This window comes from Arachis ipaensis, chromosome B4 (genome assembly GCF_059453495.1).
Source record: "Arachis ipaensis isolate K30076 ecotype BB chromosome B4, ASM5945349v1, whole genome shotgun sequence".
In the NCBI taxonomy this organism is placed as follows: domain Eukaryota; kingdom Viridiplantae; phylum Streptophyta; class Magnoliopsida; order Fabales; family Fabaceae; genus Arachis; species Arachis ipaensis.
Genome location: NC_142439.1, coordinates 121,868,707 through 121,889,657, shown reverse-complemented (window position 1 = coordinate 121,889,657; position 20,951 = coordinate 121,868,707). Strand labels below are relative to the sequence as shown.

Sequence of the window (20,951 nt, the reverse complement as noted above, 5' to 3'; positions counted from 1 at the left end):
GAGGAATAGCTATAGATCCTTCTAAGGTAGAAGCGGTGATGGAATGGGAAACACCAACAACAGTAACAGAAGTCAGAAGCTTCTTGGGTTTAGTCGGATATTACCGGAGGTTTATCGAAGGATTTTCCCGGATTGCACTACCGATGACGAAGTTAACAAGGAAAGAAGTGCCATTCGTGTGGACGTCGGAGTGCGAAGAGAGTTTTCAGACTTTGAATCAGAGATTAACTTCAGCACCTGTTTTAATCTTACCGGAACCGTATGAGTCATTTGAAGTATATTGTGATGCATCACTCAAGGGTTTGGGTTGTGTGTTAATGCAACATCGAAATGTGGTGGCTTATGCATCGCGTTAGCTGAGACCACATGAGGTGAATTACCCCACTCATGACTTGGAATTAGCGGCGATTGTGTTTGCATTGATGATTTGGAGACACCACTTGTATGGAGTAAGGTTTAACGTCTTTTCTGATCATAAGAGTCTCAAGTACATCTTTGATCAGAAAGAGCTAAATATGCGCCAGAGAAGGTGGATGGAGTTGCTTAAAGATTATGATTTTGAGCTGAGTTATCATCCCGAAAAGGCGAATGTGGTAGTAGACGCATTGAGTCGGAAATCTTTAACAATTGCTTGGATGAGAATCAAGGAAGAAGAGCTAGTGGATAAGTTTGTGGATCTCAAGCTGGATATTGGTGAAGTTGTCGGAAGAGCTTGTTTGAATCAGTTGTAGATTTCAAGTACGTTTAAGACAGAGATTCATAGGGCTCAGAAAAATGAGCAGAAGCTTCAACAATTGTTTCAACCAGTGGGTGAGAAGAGGCGTGAAGAATTCACTAAGGATGGTGAAGGATTATGGAGATATAAGGGAAGAATTTGCATAACGAATGTTAGAAGTTTGAGACGAGATTTGTTGTCGGAAGCTCACAACAGTGGGTTTTCTGTTCATCCCAGAAGCATAAAGATGTATTATGACTTGAAAAAGATGATGTAACTACAGTGGTATCCAAGTGTTTAACTTGTCAGAAAGTGAAGATAGAACATCAGAAACCGTCGGGAATGCTACAGCCACTTGAGATTCCTCAGTGGAAGTGGGAAGGAATTGCGATGGATTTTGTGACCGACTTACCGAGGACTAGGTCGGGATTTGATGCAATTTGGGTGATCGTGGATCGCTTAACCAAATCTGCTCATTTTCTGCCTATCCGAATAAGTTGCTCAATGGAGGAGCTAGCAAGGTTGTACATCAAGGAGATAGTAAGGTTGCACGGTGTTCCTACAAGCATAGTGTCGGACCGTGATCCCCGATTCACATCAAGGTTTTGGGGAGCTTTTCAAAAAGCTTTCGGTACGAAGCTATGTCTCAATATCGCATATCATCTGCAAAATGATAGACAGTCAGAAAGGACTATTTAAATGTTGGAGGATATGCTGAGAGTATGTGTTTTTGATCAATTCGGAAGTTGGGATCGTTACATGCCATTGGTGGAGTTTGCGTACAACAACAGCTTTCATGCGAGCATTGGGATGGCTCCGTATGAGGCTTTGTATGGATGGAAGTGCTAATCTCCACTTTGTTGGTATGAATTTGGTGAAGCAAGTGTCTTGGGTCCTGATTTGATAGCAGAGACTACTGAGAACATTAAGAAGATTCGTGCAAGGATTCTAACTGCCCAAAGTCGACAGAAGAGTTATGCGGATCAGAGAAGGAAACCGTTAGAGTTTGAAGTGGGAGAGCACATATTCCTTAGGGTTACACCGACAACTAGATTGAAAGAGCAATCAAGACCAAGAAGTTGAACCCAAGATATATAGGACCGTTTGAGATTCAGGCCGGTGGCATATCAAGTCGCTTTGCCACCTCATCTGTCTAACTTGCATGATGTATTCCACGTGTTACAACTCTATAAGTACACGTCGGATGCGGCTCATGTGTTGGAGCCTAAATCGGTCGAGTTGAAAGAGAACTTGACTTTCTAAGTAACGCCAGTGAGGATAGATGACACTAGTGTGAAGAAGCTGCGAGGAAAGGATGTTCCATTGGTTAAAGTTGCTTGGGAGCGAGCAGGAGTAGAAGAGCACACTTGGGAATTGGAGTTCGAGATTCGGAAGGATTACCCCGAGCTTTTCTCAGGTAATTCAAATTTTGAGGGCAAAATTTCTTATTTGGTGGGGAGAATGTAAGAGCCACAATTAATCAACCAGTTAATTAAGTGATTATATTGCCCGAATTAGATTCCAAAAAGTTAGAGTGAGAATTTGAGGATTTAAATGTGATTTTTGGACTTAGTGGGTGTTTCTGAGTCAGAAAATGTGCTTTCTGCAAAAAATCATGAAAAATCATGAACCGACAGTTGAACCGGTTCAAGTCTGCTCAGTATCGCATGAAAAAAAGTGAAAACCGTCAAAAACCTTAGAAAAACATTAGAAATGGAAAACCGGGCGTTAATTTTAAAGGTTTGGCCCGAAGTTGGGTCAAACGGGCTAAAAATGCTAATAGGTTGGACTGGGCCCAAGTTGGGCCCAAGCCCAACATATAAATACACTTAAATGAACCCATTTCAGCCACATTCACCCTCATAACATAAACACAACAGCAGCTGAAGTGAAGAGAGAGGTGAGAGCTTTCCACCATTGTTACTATTCACTTCAATCTTCCCAAGCTCATATCTTGAGCTATAGAGCTCCGATCGCCGCACCGTTTGTGGCTACGCATTCCTTGTGAAGAACTCTACAAAATTCATACAAGAAACTGGAGAGGTAATCCGTAAATATTTTCTATTCTTCTCTCCAAAATTTTGGTTCTTAGGGTTTGTGATTAAGTGAGTTTTTGTGATTTTGGATGTTTAGGTTTGCTCTAATCCTTGCTTCGCCTTGGATTTTTGCTATCAAATCTATTGAAAAAGGTAAGAGCTATTAAACCCTTGTGATTTTATGTTTAAATAGAACCCTAGGGTGATTTGTGATGGTTTATGCATATATAGTTTGATTATTGTGACTTTGGGAGCTATTGGAACTTATTTGTGCTTATTGGAGCGGAATTGAAAGCTTGGATTGTGGTTGGGAGCTTGTTTGTGCTAAATTAGAGTTTTGGTGCATATTGGAAATCGACCAAAGTATGGTTTCGGTTTCCTCTATGTAGTATATAATATTCATGGACACTTAAGCTAGTGACTTATAGGATAGGTATGAATGATAATGGTTGATGAGTTGTGAATATTGATGCATGATGATGTATTGTGAATTGGTGATGATATGGTGATGATGATTAATTGTGTGAATTTGATAAGTGAATTGTGATAATATGTGTGATGTTGGAATTGATGAATTGGTAGAGTGGTTGGAAAATGTGAAAGAAGATTGATTAGAATGTGTATTATGTGATATATTGATGTTGAGAAGAAGGAGGATGATATATAAAGAAAAATGTGGTAATATTGGTGTATTAGAGCACAACAGGTTTATTTTGATAAAAATAGAGTTTTTGAATAGTTTGATATGAATTAGAATATGTATGTTAAGGAATTGTGGAAATTGTGAAATTTGGAAAAATTGGGTTTTTGGTGAACTTTGTTCGATCATAACTTTTGTCTCGATTTTCAAAATTTGATGAAACTTATCTAGAATTAAAGATCTTTGAAAATTCTTTTAATTGATGTAAAGTTTGTGAAAATTGGAATTTTGTAGAGGAAGTTATGATCATTCAAAGTTGGTGTTGAAAATCTGAAATTTTGTAGAGTTGCAGAATTTTGTATTTTCTGGTATGTGTGCACGCACAGTCGTGTGCGCACGCACACCTCTGCGAAAATGTTGATCTGTGCGCACGCACAGACCTGTGCGTCTGCACATGCAAAGATAGGCAATCTGCTTGTAGCGCTAGCACAGCTGGTGCGAGCACACACCAATGATAAATTGCAACCTGTGCGGACGCACGCACCTGTGCACACGCACACATTAGGGAGGCCAATCTGTTGGGGGCACTGGCACAGGTTGTGCGAGTGAACAGATTTTATAAATTTTAGTACCTGTGCGTACGCACACCCCTGGGCGTACGCACACTTTCAAAATCTTCCAGAGCGTGCCCACGCACACCCTTGGGCGGCCGCGCACGCCCTATTTCTCAAATTTAACTTTGTTTTCAACTATTTCACCTTCCCAATAAGATTGCAAGCTTTTATAACACCATTTTAGGATTCTTGGACCTAGTTTTAGACCTTTACAACATTGGGAAAAGAATGTAGGGATTTTAGATGATATTATTTGGAAAACTTAGAAAACGGAAACCTAGGTTTCTGTCGTGCTGAGGATGGTGTGATGGTATGTGATGAACGTTGATGTATGAGATGGGCCCTGAGGGATCATTGAGTTCGTAATTGGAAATGTGAATCGGTGGTGGTTGAGATGAGTCGAGGACTCGAATGTGTGATGAAGAGTCACTGAAGTATTGAAACTATTTTCTGAAAAAAAAAACTGTACCATTGTTTTATATTGAGATTATGAGATGCTATGCACCCGGCAGGGACAGCAGTTGGATCCCGCCTGTCGAGGTAGCAGCGGCGGCGTAAGGGTGGTGGTTCATCCTGCTTGCGTTGAGATGTGAGGTCTGTGGCAAGAGTATCCTGCTCGCATCCCTTTGGATCTATAGAGCGTGCAGGAGCCGGTACCTGGACAGTGATCCGAGCACTATATATCGGGAGTTCCCATATGAGAATTTCGAAGGGCGATGTCTCCATGGAGATATGTCGGGTTGGCAGTTGAACTGACAATGTGATATCACAGCCAGTAGGGCAGGCATTCAACATATGCATTTTCTATCTATTTGTATGCTTTGTTTACTTGTAATGGCTTGTCTATTTGTATAACATGCCTAATTGCTATTTGAATTAATTACCTTATATGTCAATACTTGTGTTTTACTTGTATTGTATATTATCTGTGTTTTCTACTGGGATTGAGGAGGTTTGGAAGGTGGTGGCAATGGGATCACATGGAGGATCGGTTGGTGAAGGCTGTGGGACAGCGGTGTTGGTTAGAGTAGAAATTCCCTAAGTTAGATTACCCATTGTATATGCTAAGGTTTTAAGTTATGTTAAGGTTTACGATTATGCTTATTTGTTTTAGAATGCTTTAAGTTTGAAATCTTGTGATGGATATGGAGCTTAGGATTGCCTTTGGCGTTCCAGGGTCTTATATTCTACATCACTGGGCACTGTTACCATACTGAAAACCTCTGATTTTCATACTATATTTCTGTTGTATTTTTCAGATGCAGGTCGCAACCCACCTCGGTGAGTTCTTGGTTGGTGACAAGAGCGGAGGATCTGGACTTCTTTTTTAGTCTTTGTGGTTTATTTTGTAAATGTCTCTCACTTTTGTATTTTGTTTTGCCTAGAGGCTTGTATTTGAGAGAACAAAACTTGTATAAGTTGTTTTTACTGTCTGGTTCTGTATATCTGTATATGGCTAGCCGGCTTAAACTCCGCTAGTTGTGGCTAGTTTCTTATGATATTATATACTTATCTTTTACTATATCACCTTTGTTTCTTGCGCTTCAAGTTAGTAGCTACGCTAGTACATTTTCCACTTTTCAAATCCTATTTTTAAGCTATATCCTTCATCGGGCTTCTAGATTATACTATTCTTTCTATATATATTATATGTATGAGCTTAGAACTGTTGTAATCTCTGATTAACATTTGCTTTATGACGCGAGGTAAAGCTTAGGCTAATTAGGGTGTTACACATAGTGCCTCAGATCCTCCCCTCTCATAGTGAATCTATCTCCATTTTCTTCTTTGAGAATTTCTACATGCTCCAAGGAGAGGATTCTATTGATTGTGTACACTTGAGATAGCTGAGATGGGATTATAGGAAAATGAGGTGGGATTAGTGGGTGGTGAATTGATATCACTCTATCCCCTGGAGAGAAGTCCTCTGTAGGGATTTTCTTATTTTTCCACCCTCTTGGCACCTTCTTCTCAAATATCTTTTCTTCTTCAAGTGGTGCTTCAGTGATTTTTGTATCAGGAGGGTCCTTGTTGATTGTCCCTTTTGAATCTTGTGGTTCCAGCTCCTCCTTGGATCTTTTAGATTGTTGTGCCACTTGGATTTCTTGTTTTTCCTCCAAAGATGCCTTCAGAGGCTCTGCTTGTAATTTACTGCTTACTTCCTCTTGATCATCCTTCAGGCCTCTGTTTTCTTGTTCAGAATCATGTGATGGTTTGAAGACATGAAATATCAGTTGTTCATCATGTATTCTCAACATTAGCTCCCCTTTCTCAACATTTATGAGTGCTTTGGCTGTAGCTAAGAATGGTCTCCCCAGAATGATTGGATGAAGATAGCTTTCTTCCATCTCAAGAATAACAAAGTCTGTAGGGAGAAAGTACCTCCCTACCTTCACCAGCACATTTTCTACCACTCCTAGTGCTTGTTTCTGGGTTTTGTTAGCCAATTGAAGGATTATGTTTGTGGATTTCAACTAATTGATTTGCAGCTTCCTCATCAGAGACAGGGGCATTAAGTTTATACTCGCTCCAAGATCACAAAACCCTCTGTCAATCATTGTATCCCCTATAGCACAAGGGATATGGAAATTCTCTAGGTCCTTCTTCTTTGTAGGTAAATCCTTCTGGATAAGGGCACTGCACTCTTTAGTCATCACTACTATCTGCTCACCCTTCAATGGATTTTTCTTGGTTAGCAATTCTTTTATGACTTTGATATATGAAGGCATTTGTTGGCAGGCTTCAATGAAGGGAATGCTGACATGGATAGATTTAAATATATCTAGAAAGCTAGAATACTTCTTCTCTTTAGCACTACCCTTGAGCCTTTGAGGGAATGGTGCTTGTGGCACATAAGGTTTCAAGACTTTCTTCTCCATTAGATCCCCCTTCTGTGCAAGGTTATTCCCTTGTTCTGGCTCTTCTAAATTCTCCCTTGGGGGCCTTTGGTTGTGCTCTGTTGGCCGGATAACTTCTTCCTCCAAGATCTTTTCACTCCTTAGAGTGATTGCCTTACATTCCTCCCATCTCACATTCTTTGTTTCTCCTCTTGGATTCTTCTCAGTGTCACTTAGGAAGCTGTCTGTGGGTTTAGGAATTTTCTGAGAAAGATATCCTACTTGGGATTCAAGTTTCTTGATGGCAGCTCTTTGGTTTTGCATATTGGATCTTACTTCCTCCTTGAATGCCTTGCTGTCCTTAAACTCCTTGCAAAGTTCTTCAAGCAAAGCCTCAATTCGAGAGATTCTATCCTCAGATGATGATTGTGATGGTAGGTTAGAAAGTGGAGGTTGAGGATGGATGTTTTGTGTTTGGTATGGAGAATGGAAGGAAGTGTTATGTGGGGTTTGATATGGTCTTTAGTTGGGGTGTTGGTAAGTGGAATTGTTGTAATGGTTGGAGTTTTGAGGCCTATGGTCTTAGGTTTGGGTTTGCTGGCTTCTCCACCCAAAGTTTGGGTGATTCTTCCAACCAGAATTGTAGGTTTTAGAGTGTGGATCATAGGGTTGTCTTGATGAGTTTCCAACATAATTGGCTTGTTCCCAATCACCTCTTTCCTCTGTGTTCACCCCTTCTTGAGCTAGTGGTTGAGTATTGACTACTGCAACCTGATTTCTCTCCATCTGCTTAGTGAGATCTGCCAATTGCTTGGTAATCAACTTGTTCTAAGCAAGCAATGCATCCATATGGCTCAACTCCATTACTCCTCTGTTGGTGCTCCGTTCTGAGACATAGAAGTACTCATTATTAGCCACTGTTTCAATGATATCTATGGCCTCTTCTATGGTCTTTTTGGTATTGAGAGAGCCTCCTGAAGAGTGGTCCAGGGCCTTCTTTGCTTCTCTAGAGAGACCTTCATAGAAAATGTGCAGCTGCACCCATTCATTGAACATATCAGGGGGACATCTTCTTATTAGCTCCTTATATCTTTCCCATGATTTATACAAAGTTTCTCTATCTAGCTTTCTGAAGGTTTACACCTCCGTTCTTAACTTGATTATCCTCTGTGGAGGGTAAAACTTTGTTAGAAACTTGTTGACAACATCCTCCCAGGTGGTAAGACTCTCCTTAGGAAAGGATTCAAGCCACTTAGATGCCTTGTCCCTAAGAGAAAAGGGAAACAAAAGTAGTCTATAGGTGTCTGGATGAATACCATTGGCTTTCACAGTGTCACAGATTCTCAGGAATGTGGTTAGATGTTGGTTGGGATCTTCTTAGGTACTTCCTCCAAATGAACAATTGTTTTGAACCAGGGTGATGAGCTGAGGTTTTAGCTCAAAGTTGTTGGCATGGATGGTTGGTTTTAGGATACTACTTCCACAATTTTCTGGGTTTGGGTTGATGAAAGAGCCTAAAACTCTTCTCTCCTGCCCAACATGATTACCAGCACGCTCTCCAACATGATTGTATACTTCTTCCTCCATGGTGATGTCTAGATCTTCTTCTACCTCTTCCTCACTAGCTATTCCTTTACCTCTTGCTTTCTTCCTTAGTCTAAGGAAGATCTTCTCAAGTTCACTATCAAAACAGGTTGAAACTCCTCCTCTTCTACCTGTCATACACTCAGCAAAATAAATAAAAAAGAACAAGTAAAGGAATCACTCTTGTTAAGAATTGTGGTTAGAGTGATTGGTGCAATTGGTCAAATAGTTAGTGGATTAGTGTGCAAGTATGTAAATAGACAATGAAAGACAATTGAAATTGCTGAAAATGAAAGTAAACAAACTGAAATTAAACTAAACAACAAAAGAAAAGAAAAGTATTCAATCTAGTTATCCTCTTATTTAATAATTGTCAATGCAAAATCAATCCCCGGCAACGGCACCATAAACTTGATCACGGGAAATCTGTCTCTCAACAAATTCCCTTCGGCAAGTACACTGAATTTATCGTCAAGTAAAAACTCACAGTAGAGTGAGGTCGAATCCCACATGGATTGATTGGTTGAGCAACTTTAATAAGAGGAATGGTCTAGTTGAACTAAACAGAATTGAATTGAGAATTGTAGAATTTAAATGGCGGAAAACATAAATAGCAAGAAATGTAAATGACGGAAAAGTAAATAGCTGAATGTAAATTGCAGAAAGTAAATCACAGAAAGTAAATTGCAGAAAGGTAAATGGGGATGGGGATGATGAATATCAAAGTAAACAACAAAATATAGAGAATGGGAAGATAAGAATGGGAAAGCTCATTGGGTTCCAGAGATGTTGCATTCTCCGGATCAAGTTCATTCTTATCTCTTCCTCAATCCATGCAACTCATTGATCTCTTAGCAATCTTAGGTGATTGAATCCCAATTCCTTGGCAATTCAATCTCTCTAAGCTTGAACAATTGCCCAATTTCTTGATCTAATTTCTCATGGGAAGAGATGAAGTATGATCACTGATTATACCACATGTCTTTCTAGATCAAAGTATTGGGAGAATTATATGTCACTATATCCATCCAACCCCCAATCTAGTCCAACATGAGAAAGCGTTTCTAGCATGATTTTCTCATTCCTCTTCCAAGGTTTCGAGGAAATCCAAGTATGAACAATTTCTCTTCCAAGACAATTGCTCAATTGGATGAAGATCGAAAGCTTTCAAGCAAATCAAAGAGAATGAATAGAAGAATAATAAGAACTATGATTGATCCATTGAATTACAACAGAGCTCCCTCCCCCAATGAAGTGGGGTTTAGTTGATCAAGGCTCTGGGAAATGGAATTGAAAATGTAAAGTGTATCAGAAAGTAAATTGAGTACAGAGAAAAGTAAATTGTGAGTGCTTACGCTCCTGGATCCCTTCCAGGTTCCAATCCCCTTTCTAGTTCAAAACTACTCCTATATATACTAATTCTTTGATCCTCAGTTGAGTCTGCAAGTATCTGGATGTGGGCACTTGGCCTTATTTGAAGCAGCTAACAAACATATTGGGCTTTGCTCAGCTTGCTGGAGGAGTTTAAGTTAGGCAGTAGTCACGTTAGTTAGGCCATTAGTGTGAATAACGTGATGTGTAAATTCCTGGCTCGAAGACGTTAGTGATACTGTGGGCACTAACGTCCCAAAATCCCTTGAATTCACGTTACTCCTGGCGTTAGTGGCACTAACGTGGCGACTAACGCCACTCATTCTTTACCTCGATGGCGTTAGTGGCATTAACACCACCACTAACGCCAGGCTTTGCCCCTTCTTCCACGTTAGTTTGTTGAGTTGAGTTTGTTGCTGATTATCATCACTGAAAGTTGAATTTGTTGCTGTCATGCTGAAATAATCGGTTAGCCAAATTTTTTTATTACTGTAAATTATCTTTGGAGTTGAAGTTTTTGTTTCTGAAAATTATCTTAGTCGAGTTTGATGTTGAAAATCATCAATGAGCTGAATTTGTTGCTGGAAGAATAGATTTGAGCCTTATTATTGATGGATTTGATTCTTACATATGCAGTATTAATTTGGTATAATTAGTTGAATTTAGTTTTTAATTAGTTTGTTTATCATTAACTTATTGATTTATTTTTCTGTGTTTTTCCCTAGAATTTTGATACTTGATTGTTATTAATGTGTTTGTAAAGACATGCTTTTGAATTTTTAATTTTAAGCTATTTTTTGTAATTTTATATTTACATTTAATTGTAATTGGGTCAACCGGTTGAATCAATGACCCAGTTGTATTACCGGGTCAATTACCAGTTCAGTTATAATTACTATGCCTCAACCCCCTCATTGGTCAGATCGAGTGGCGACATGATGACAAGCGTGTGAGGTAAAGCATCTCCGCCGCACACAACCATCCTTACTTCACGTTAACCACATCCTGCCGACCACGAGTCCAAGTTGGAGTGGTACTAGAGGATTTCATGAACTCCGAGGACTACCTCAATGGCGAGGACAAATTAAACGGCACCAATAGGCTCCGCTTTCTTCCCTTTTTGAGGTGGAAGTGGCTCGATTCCGTGATTTCAGCATGCTTGGATGGCAATTCCACTATTCTCTGCCTCAACCAATGAGGAAGCGTGAACGGAGACGAATAACTTTTCCTAAAGCTTAGAAACATCTGATTCCACGAATAACTTGGATGTGATGGATACCAAAGTAACAAGTCACATACTTTTCCGCTAACCTTCCCTTGTGCTTGATATGAAGATTTCGAGTTACAACTGATGTTCATAATGTGTTTGAAGAATTGCTCAAATCAAATTCGGCATGAATGTCTTGCTCAACTCTGCTTGCAAATGCCCTTTGGGTCAAATTATGAGAGTTTCAATCTCACTTTATTCCACACTGCCCCCAATATCAACACCGTTACTTCTCTAGTTGCAAAAGTTGCGCATTGTTGTTACAAGCACTGTTGGTGGGTTAGATGAATTGGAGTTTAGTCTGAATAAGTATAGAGATTCTTTGACTTCATCTCTTGTAACTCAGGCTATTGATTCTTGTAAGCATGAGGCACATACTAGGAGATTGCTCAGGTTTTTCTTATGGTCTAGTAAGAATTTGAGTTGTAAGTTAGAAGATAAAGATTATAACTAAGCTCTTTGAGTTTAAACAGAAAAAAAGACTACACAGCGATGGATATCTTGATTGGAGACTTGAAGAAGGAGGGTCGAGTTATGGATGCCGAGACTTTTGGTTTTGTAGCCGAGACTTTTGGTCTTGTAGCCGAGACTTTGGTCAAATTGGGAAAAGAATATGAGGCATTGGGTATTTTTAAGAATTTGGACAAGTACAAGTGCTCTATAGATAAATTCACAATTACTACAATCATTAATGCTCTCTGTTCTAGAGGGCATCCTAAGAGGGCTGAAGGGGTAGTTTGGCATCACAAAGACAAGATTGCAGGCACAATGCTTTGCATATAGAGAAGTATCCTTTATGGGTGGTCTGTGCAGAGGAATATGAAAGAAGCCAGGAGGATTATATATATATATATATATATATATATATATATATATATATATATATATATATATATATATATATATATATATATATATATCCAATGAACCAGCAGTATTAATGGATGGAGCTGTGGTAATGTAGGTGGTTGTGGATGTGATGGAGGTGGTGGGGGTGAGGTGAACTGTGGAGTAAAGAAGGAGAAGGGAAGGATGATGATGAAGGGTATTTTAGTCCAAGAGTTAGGAAATGATGATTTTATAACGTTTTATAATATTGAGGATGAAATTAATAAAAAGGTTGAAAACGATTTTAATTTTGACCTAAGATGTTAAGGACGAAAAAAGTATTTAATCTTTATTAGAGTTTTCATTAAGATATAACTAGGATTAACTTTTGAGGAGTGTTAGGGGGCCAACAAGTTTTGTGATTTGAGCCATCAATTAGCCATCATTAGATTTTTTAATGGTCTGAGATTTCATCCAATGGTGTGGAATTACTCACTTTTCTTTTGCTGGTTAAGTGTTGGCCAGATTTTAATAAAAATACAGGTCCCCTAGACTTTCCTTTAACTTTTTTTATTTTGTGATGACGTTGTCTAGTTGTGTATATAGTATCAAAAAATAAATATAATCAATTCTCATTTGTTGCATGTGGATAACTTTAAATATTTGTTTATTTGTTTATGAAGTTGACCCTAAATTTTGATTATTGGCTCGTGACTTTTGTTCTGTTTCCGAGTTACTCCATCCCATTTGGACTCGGTGGCCTTCGATCCAAAGTTCAAAAAACTAGACCGACTCAAATAGTCGGATCAAAAGGCCGACAATCCAACCTTTAGGCTGGTCCGAACAGTGCAATGACTGGACAAAAAAAAAACTGTTGGAACCAGTTTGACCCGGCTGGGTTTTAAGAAAACCAAACCGGAGGGTTTGAGAAACCCAGTCTGGTTAAGAAATTTTTTTTCCTCTAAAATCTGTGCCCCCAAACGAGGTCGTTTGATGTCTTTAATATTAATAAAAATAAACCCTACTTCTGAAGCTGCCCACCTCTCTCCCTCTCTCTCTCTCTCTTTCTCTCTCTCTCTCTCTCTCTCCCACTCTCAACTCACCTCGGTTCACTGTCACCACTGAACGTTCGCCGCGCTCTCGCCAAATCCTCCGCGACATCTGCTCGCGTCTCACCTCTCCACCGTTTGTGCTCAGCTGCTCGCGTCTCGCGGCGCCTCCCTTCGCCAGTGAGTGCTCGAGCTGTGTTTTTTGCTGCTCGTCATTCGTGGTTGTTCTTGCTTTTACTGCAGCGCCTCTTGTTGTCTCTGCTCGGTTCTGGCTCTCAGTCTTATTCATGTCTCATCTCAGCCACACTGCTGGCATCTCGTCGTTCGTTAGTCTCGTCGCCATCGTCTCAACATCTTGCGGCCTTCCATGGTATCCTCGTTGTCGGTAGTAGAAGCAACTAGTGGGGTTGTCACTTTTTTCGTCGCCTTCTGTGGGGTTGTCGTCGCTCGTCGTTTTCTGGTTTCGGATCCTTGCCCTCTCCGAGTCACCGTGGACTGTGGACCGTTGGTGAGTTCCTACATCATCGCTTGCCATGTTCTCTCTTTTCCAGATTTCCCTTCTCCATGTATTTTTCCATGTTGCTGAAATGCTAATCAATTAATTTTCCTTGTTGCTGATCTAAATGTTACCGTAAATCGTGACTAAACTAAGATTTGTTGAATTTGTTGCTGCAAGTTGAATTTGTTGCTGAAAATATCACTGAGTTAATTTTTTGTTGATGAAAATCATCACTGAGTTGAGTTTGTTGCTGATTATCAGCACTAAAGTTGAATTTGTTGCTGTCACGTTGAAATAATCGATTAGCCAAATTTTTTTGTTATTGTAAATCATCTTTGGAGTTGAAGCTTTTGTTGTTGAAAATTATCTTAGTCGAATTTGATGTTGAAAATCATTGGTGAGCTGAATTTGTTGCTGGAAGAATAGATTTGATTCTTAGTATTGATGGATTTGATTCTTACATAAGCAGTATTGATTTGGTATAATTAATTGAATTTAGTTTTTAATTAGTTTGTTTATCATTAACTTATTGATTTATTTTTTTGTGTTTTTTCCCTAGAATTTTGATACTTGATTGTTATTAATGTATTTGTAAAGACATGCTTTTGAATTTTTAATTTTAAGCTTATTTTTTGAAAATTTATATTTATATTTAATTGTAATCGGGTCAACCGGTTAAATCAATGACCCAATTGTATTACCTGGTCGATTACCGGTTCGATTCTAATAACTATGCCTCAACCCTCTCATTGGCCAGATCGAGTGGCGACACGAGGACAAGCGTGTGAGGTAAAGCATCTCCGCTCCACCCAACCATCCTTACTTCACGTTAACCACAACCTGCCGACCACGAGTCCCAGCTGGAGTGGTATCATAGGATTTCATGAACTCCAAGGACAAAATTCCCGCTAACCTGCTCTTGTGCTTGATATGAAGATTTCGAGTTACAACTGATGCTCATAATGCGTTTGAAGAATTGCTTAAATCAAATTCGGCATGAATGTCTTGCTCAACTCTGCTTGCAAACGCCCTTTGGGTCAAATTATGAGAGTTTTGATCTCACTTTATTCCACATTGCCCCCAATATCAACACCGTTACCTCTCCAGTTGCAAGAGCTGTGCAGTGTTGTTATAAGCACTGTTGGTGGGTTAGATGAATTGGACTTTAGTCTGAATAAGTATAGAAATTCTTTGACTTCATCTCTTGTAACTCAGGCTATTGATTCTTGTAAGCATGAGGCACATACTAGGAGATTGCTCAGGTTCTTCTTATGGTCTAGTAAGAATTTGAGTTGTAAGTTAGAAGATAAAGATTATAACTACGCTTTTCGAGTTTTCACAGAAAAGAAAGACTACACAGCTATGGATATCTTGATCGGAGACCTGAAGAAGGAGGGTCGAGTTATGGATGTTGAGACTTTTGGTCTTGTAGCCGAGACTTTGGTCAAATTGGGGAAAGAAGATGAGGCGTCGGGTATTTTTAAGAATTTGGACAAGTACAAGTGCTATATAGATGAATTCACAGTTACTGCAATCATTAATGCTCTCTGTTCTAGAGGGCATCCTAAGAAGGCTAAAGGGGTAGTTTAGAATCACAAAGACAAGATTGCAGGCACAATGCTTTGCATTTAGAGAAGTATCCTTTATGGGTGGTCTGTACAGAGGAATGTGAAAGAAGCTAGGAGGATTATTCAAGAGATGAAATCAAATGGGGTTGCCCCAGATTTAATTTGTTACAACACATTCCTCAGGTGCCTTTGTGAGCTGAATCTTAGACGTAATCTTTCAGGGCTTGTGACTGAAGCCTTCAATGTGATGATGGAGATGAAGTCTTACAAGGTTTTCCCAACCTCGATCAGTTACAACATCTTGCTCTCATGTTTAGGAAAGACCAGAAGGGTTAAAGAATCTTGTCAAATACTAAAAAAAATGAAACATTCTGGTTGTGCTCCAGATTGGGTAAGCTATTATCTTGTAGCAAAGGTGTTGTTTCTGACTGACAGATTCGGCAAAGGAAAAGATATAGTGGATCAAATGATCGAAAATGGTTTGATACCAAACCATAAGTTCTACTACAGTTTGATTGGTATTCTTTGTCGGGTTGAAAGGGTGAATTGTGCTCTTGAACTTTTTGAGAAAATAAAGAGAAGTTCACTGGGTGGTTACATACCAGTGTATGATGTGCTCATTCCAAAGCTTTATAGAGGAGGGGATTTTGAGAAGGGAAGAGAGCTATGGGATGAAGCCACAAGCATGGGGATCTCTCTTCAGTGCTCAAGAGATGTTTTGGATCCTTCAATAACACAAGTTTTCAAACCTAAAAGGCCAGAAAAAATCAGCCTTGAGGACAGCATAATAACTAAGCCTCCAAATAAAGTGAAAAATCTTTCAAGTAAAATGAAGGTGATGAGAACAAAATCTGCTTCAATGAAGAAGAAAAATAGAAGAAATAAATAAATACATCTACAGCACCCTTAATGGCTTGATTATCTATGTAGTTGTTCTTTGTTCCCTCTCTTCCATAGTATAAAGGCTTGCTTATCTTGGATTAGCATTCTACTCCTGCATGTTGTTCTAATTAAATTGTTAATTGTATGCTATCTCTAGCCTTGGGCATATTCTGCATTTTTTATACCAGATTCTATGAAATTATGTAATTTTATTTCCTGACATGAATTACCTTGGTGATAAATATCATTTTTGTGGTTTATCTTAGGCTAATTTAAGGTGGTTTTTTCAACTATTCACACACTTATTGCTTAAAATTGTCATGTTTTTGTGATCCCTTTGTAGTTGAGCTTAAATGATAAAAGCATGCTTTTTAAAGCTTAAATAGGTTAGTTTTATTTTACTATTTCATTCCATTGGTGCCTTGATATGTGCGTTCAAGTATTTCAGGTCATATAGGTAAAAAAATGGTATGGAAAGTGAAGAGGAAGCATGCTAGAATAAGGAATCATAAAGAAAATTGGAAGCTTGGAGCTCGTGCATATATGCGTATGCATAGACATTGCATGCATACGCATATTGAAGTTCAACCATACATGCGTACGCATAGGATTTACATGCGTACGCTTCCTGAAGTTTAGTTGTGTATGCGTACGCATACACCTTGCATGCGTACGCATATTGAGCAAAACGTGACTCATTAATGAGAACACATGCCCAGCAATTTCTGAGGGTTTTTTGGACCTCTTTTCAAGCCCAAATTGATGCCAACTAAAGGAAAATGGATGGGGGGTCAACCAAGATATAACACACAACACTCATTAGGGAATTAAGGAGTTTTTTAAGCTAGTTTTTGTTCTTGTTTTTTTCTAGAGAGAGAAACCCTCACTTCTCTCTAGGTTTTCACATGTTTTGTTCATCAATTGTTGAGATTTCTGGATTGAAGCTTCTGAAATTTGCTTATTAATCTCAATTTTAGTTTTCTTTCTTCTAGCTTTACTTAATTTCATAGTTACTTTCATGTTCTCCTTCTAGTTTTTCTTTTACTTCCCAACTTTGGACTTTGTTATTTTTGAATTGTTGTTAATGAATTGATGTTTTCTATGCTTTTGGTGTTGATTTAGTTTTTTGCTATCGATAATTGTTAGTGGGTAGTGGTAGTTTGAGTTTAATTTGCAAATTAGTTATGGTTTTAAGCTTTGCACACCAAGTGTTTGATGAAATTTCTCATACTCTTGGCTTAAGTGAAGAAAATTGAGTGACCTTGAGTCATTGGGTCTAATTGAATTGATAATTTTGGGTCCCTTGTTAATCAATTTGATTTCCATTGACACCAATCTACTACTAAGACAATTGGTAGCTAGATTGGGACTTATGGGTGATGTTGATTAAACCTATTTGACTTACTTCAAGTATAGAAGTAGACTTGATGAGGTTGGTCCCTCACAATTGTCAATATAAGGTTATTAGACAAGGATAAAGACCTCAATTCTCAAGCCTTAGCCAAGAGTCCTTTATCATTCATATTAGAAAAACCCAAATCTCAAGTGTTAACTACTTATCTTAATTAGCTTAGTTGTTTAGTTAGTTATAGAATAGAAGTAGATTCTTACATTGCCCTATTGATTAGTATTCATTTGGATATTGCTATTTTGTTTAGCTTAAGCTTATTGTTAGTTAGTTTCTTGCATGTTAAGTTTCTTAGTTTAAATTCTTATCAATGATTCTCAACCCTGGAATTCTAACCAATTTTGGCTCACACATTTGCCCATTCTCTTGAGGACGATCCGGGAGCAATACTCTCAGTTATTTTTATTGGGTTGAACTTGTGACAACCAAATCTAAACTTTGATTGAGAGAGTTATTCGTCGGTTGGGACTATACTAGCAACGAAACTATTTCGAGAGATTTCTAGCCGACGATTCTCCTTCTATCAAGTTTTTGGCGCCATTGCCAGGGAATGGTTGCAATGTGTGCCTCAACATTGGTTATGTGAATATGTGAATATTGTGAATAGTTTACTTGCTTTCATTAGGTTGTTTTTAGTTTAGATTTACTTTAATGCATGAGCTATGGTTGCTAAGTTAAATGACTTGGTCTCAACCGGATCCTAACATAGCCGAAATTGATCCCGAAATTGAAAGAACCTTATTTCATATTTGGTAAGCTAGGCGGCAGTTGGATTACACGGCTAGTGCATCGGCCTCTCTTGAAGAACCTTCTGAGACACTAGATCGATCCGAGATTGATCTAGAATCCACTTTCAACGAGGGAACTTCTTACTCCTCTGTTGGTACTACTGACGTATCCTTGCATACTATAGGTGAAAATCACATGGCGGAGCCTCGTAGAATTACTTTGCATGAGCAAGGGGAGCCGGACCTCATTCTTCAACCGTTGCAAACTCGGTATCCGAATCTTGACCCTAATTTTGAGTTGAAGAATAGCTTGATTAACTTGTTGTCCAAGTACCATGGTCTACTGGGTCAAGACCCTATTAGGCATTTGAGAGACTTTCAAGTAGCTTGCTCTACGACTCGTAGGCATGGTGCCGATGAGATTGCGATTATGGTTTTTGCTTTTCCCTTCTCTCTTGAGGGGCAAGCAAAGGAGTGGTTCTACTCCCAGCCTGATAAAGTGGTGACTGATTGGGACTGACGGGCGGAAAAATGTCGGTTAAGAAATATTAATAAAAGTTGCATTGTAAGTACAGTCTTAACCGACGAATTCCCACTGTCAATTTAGAAGATGTCACAATTTAAGAATAAAACTGGGAGTAGAATTTTCAGGTCGTTTCCCAAAGAGTTGACACAGTAGTGTAAATTGTTGATCAGTAATTTTCTGAGAAATTTTAGAATTGGAAAATAGAAAAATAAACGACTATCAATTAAAGCAATAAAAATTAACAAGAGGTTTTATATATTCGAAATAAAAAGCCTTGATTAGGAGAAAATTAATTGAAATTTCTATCCTTGTTGATTTTTCCAAGTATAATAGCAAAAGGTTGTTGCTTCTACTCAGTTATCCTCTAACTAATAAAGAAAAGTCAAGTAACTAATACCAACTCTGACTCACAAGTCCTAATCCCTTTCTAGGGAAGGATTAGAGTTAGTGAAAAGTGAGTTAGCCAGCAACTTCCAATTACAGATTAATACTTGAGTATTCCAACTCAAGGGTCTCCTATTAATCAACTCCAAAGTCAAGTTGGGAGTCTACTCCATTGATATGAATGCTATTTTCGCAAACATGTAAAGGGAGTAGAGAGGAGACATGGTAATTAAAATTAATTTAATAAAAGCAAATTTGGAGCTAATAAATTAATTGGAGATTATCAAACAAATAATGAAATTAAATGTAAAAATAGCTCTTTGCATTAATAAATCCCAAAATCAATGATATCCATATATGACACGAGCAAACTAAATGGAAAATAAAAGAGAAAGGTAATAGGAAAGCAAACTATAGTGATGGAGACTTCAATCGAAGGTAGTGACTCTCTCAAAATCCAATCCGAAAGCATAAAAACTAAAAATCTAAGAATGCGAAGAACCCTAGAAGAAGTATTGTTTTCCTCTCTAGAATTCAAAACTAAAAATTAAACTAAAGTGAATGTGAATGTCCCTTGAGTCTGCTTGCCCCCTGCTCTAGTCTATGTTTCTGGGCCAAAAATTGGGTCCAAAACCAGCCCAAAATCTCCCCATGCGAGTTCTGATTAATGCAGCACGTCACTCTGTCACGCGTACACGTCGGTCACGCGTACGCGTCGCTGGTCTTCTGTGCTTGTCACGCGTACGCGTCAGTCACGCGTACGCATCACTGTGAAATGCTCCAAGTCACGCGCATACGTAAGCCATGCGTGCACGTTGATCCTCGCTGGTCAGCTCCTTTGTTTCTCGTATTCCTTCCACTTTTGCATGCTTCCTTTCCATCCTCTAAGCCATTCCTGCCCTATAAAGCCTGAAAACACTTAACACACAGATCACGGCATCGAATGGTATAAAGGAGAATTAAAAATTGACAATTTAAATGCTTAGGAAGCAAGTTTCCAATCATGGAACAAAATTAGGAAGGATTTGTAAAACCATGCAATTTGTATGGATAAGTGTGCGAAGAACTGTTAAAAACTACTCAATTTAGCACAAGATAAACCATAAAATAGTGGTTTATCAGGGACTTACTAAGAAGGGAGTTCTTGGATAAGTTCTTCCCTCCGGAGAAGACTGATTATATCCGGAAGGAGATCTCGGGTATTATGCAAAGAGACTAAGAAACATTGTATGAGTACTAGACTAGATTCAAAAGGTTGTTAGAGTCTTGTCTACATCATGGATTGGATACTCATTTGCTCATTAGTTATTTCACTGGAGGTCTCTGTGCACTGGATAAGAGATTGCTTAATGCGTCAAGTGGTGGTTCTCTTTCTAAGAACAAGACGGCAGAGGAGGCATGGAATTTGATCAATGATGTTGCCGAAGCTACCCAACATGTGAGAGTGAGGAATAATCCTCCTAAAAGTGTGGTGGAAGCATCTCCTTCTGACTTGGCTTTGACTAAAGTGCCTGGGGAGATGACTACTATCCTCAAGGAGATTCATCAAGGGCAAAAGGCCTCCCAATCTATTCAAGCCATTCAAGCCCCTCCTCAAATTCTCCAACTTGAAGGACCTCTAAGGGTGTGAGGTGTGTGCTCTTGCACCTCACACTAACCGATCAATATCCTCAAGTCCAAGGGGACTACACCTTTGCGGTAGCCAACCACTACAACAACCGTCCACTTTATCAATCTCAAGGTCAAGGCGATTACTCCCATGTTAATAGCCAAAACCAAAAGTGGAACCAAAACAACTCCTCTTCTCAACACCATAACAATTACCAACCTTCTTCCCAATACCACAACAACTCTTATCAAGGCAACCAAAATCACCACAACCAAAACCACAATCAATCATACCAACACTCCCAATAAAGCCAACCAAACAACCAAAGATACCAACCACCTCATCAAAGGCAACAAAACCAAACCAATCAACCTTCTTCTTCTTCCACAACCCAAAACGATGATGC

At 38.9% G+C, this 20,951-nt stretch overlaps 1 protein-coding gene and 1 pseudogene across 1 annotated transcript; one reads left to right on the top strand and one right to left on the bottom strand.

The window, feature by feature from the left end:
- Window positions 1–6,479: 6,479 nt before the first annotated feature.
- Window positions 6,480–7,166, bottom strand: LOC107636843 (uncharacterized). Its single transcript, XM_016340317.1, has one exon. The coding sequence runs from the start codon at window positions 7,164–7,166 to the stop codon at window positions 6,480–6,482; it is 687 nt and encodes a 228-aa protein (XP_016195803.1).
- A 7,247-nt stretch (window positions 7,167–14,413) lies between these two features.
- Window positions 14,414–15,897, top strand: LOC107636844 (pentatricopeptide repeat-containing protein At5g61370, mitochondrial pseudogene; annotated as a pseudogene).
- Window positions 15,898–20,951: the final 5,054 nt, after the last annotated feature.

Coding starts and splice junctions, on each gene's coding strand:
- LOC107636843 (XM_016340317.1), bottom strand. CDS start 7,166: ATGCAAAACCAAAGAGCTGCCATCAAGAAACTTGAATCCCAAGTAGGA.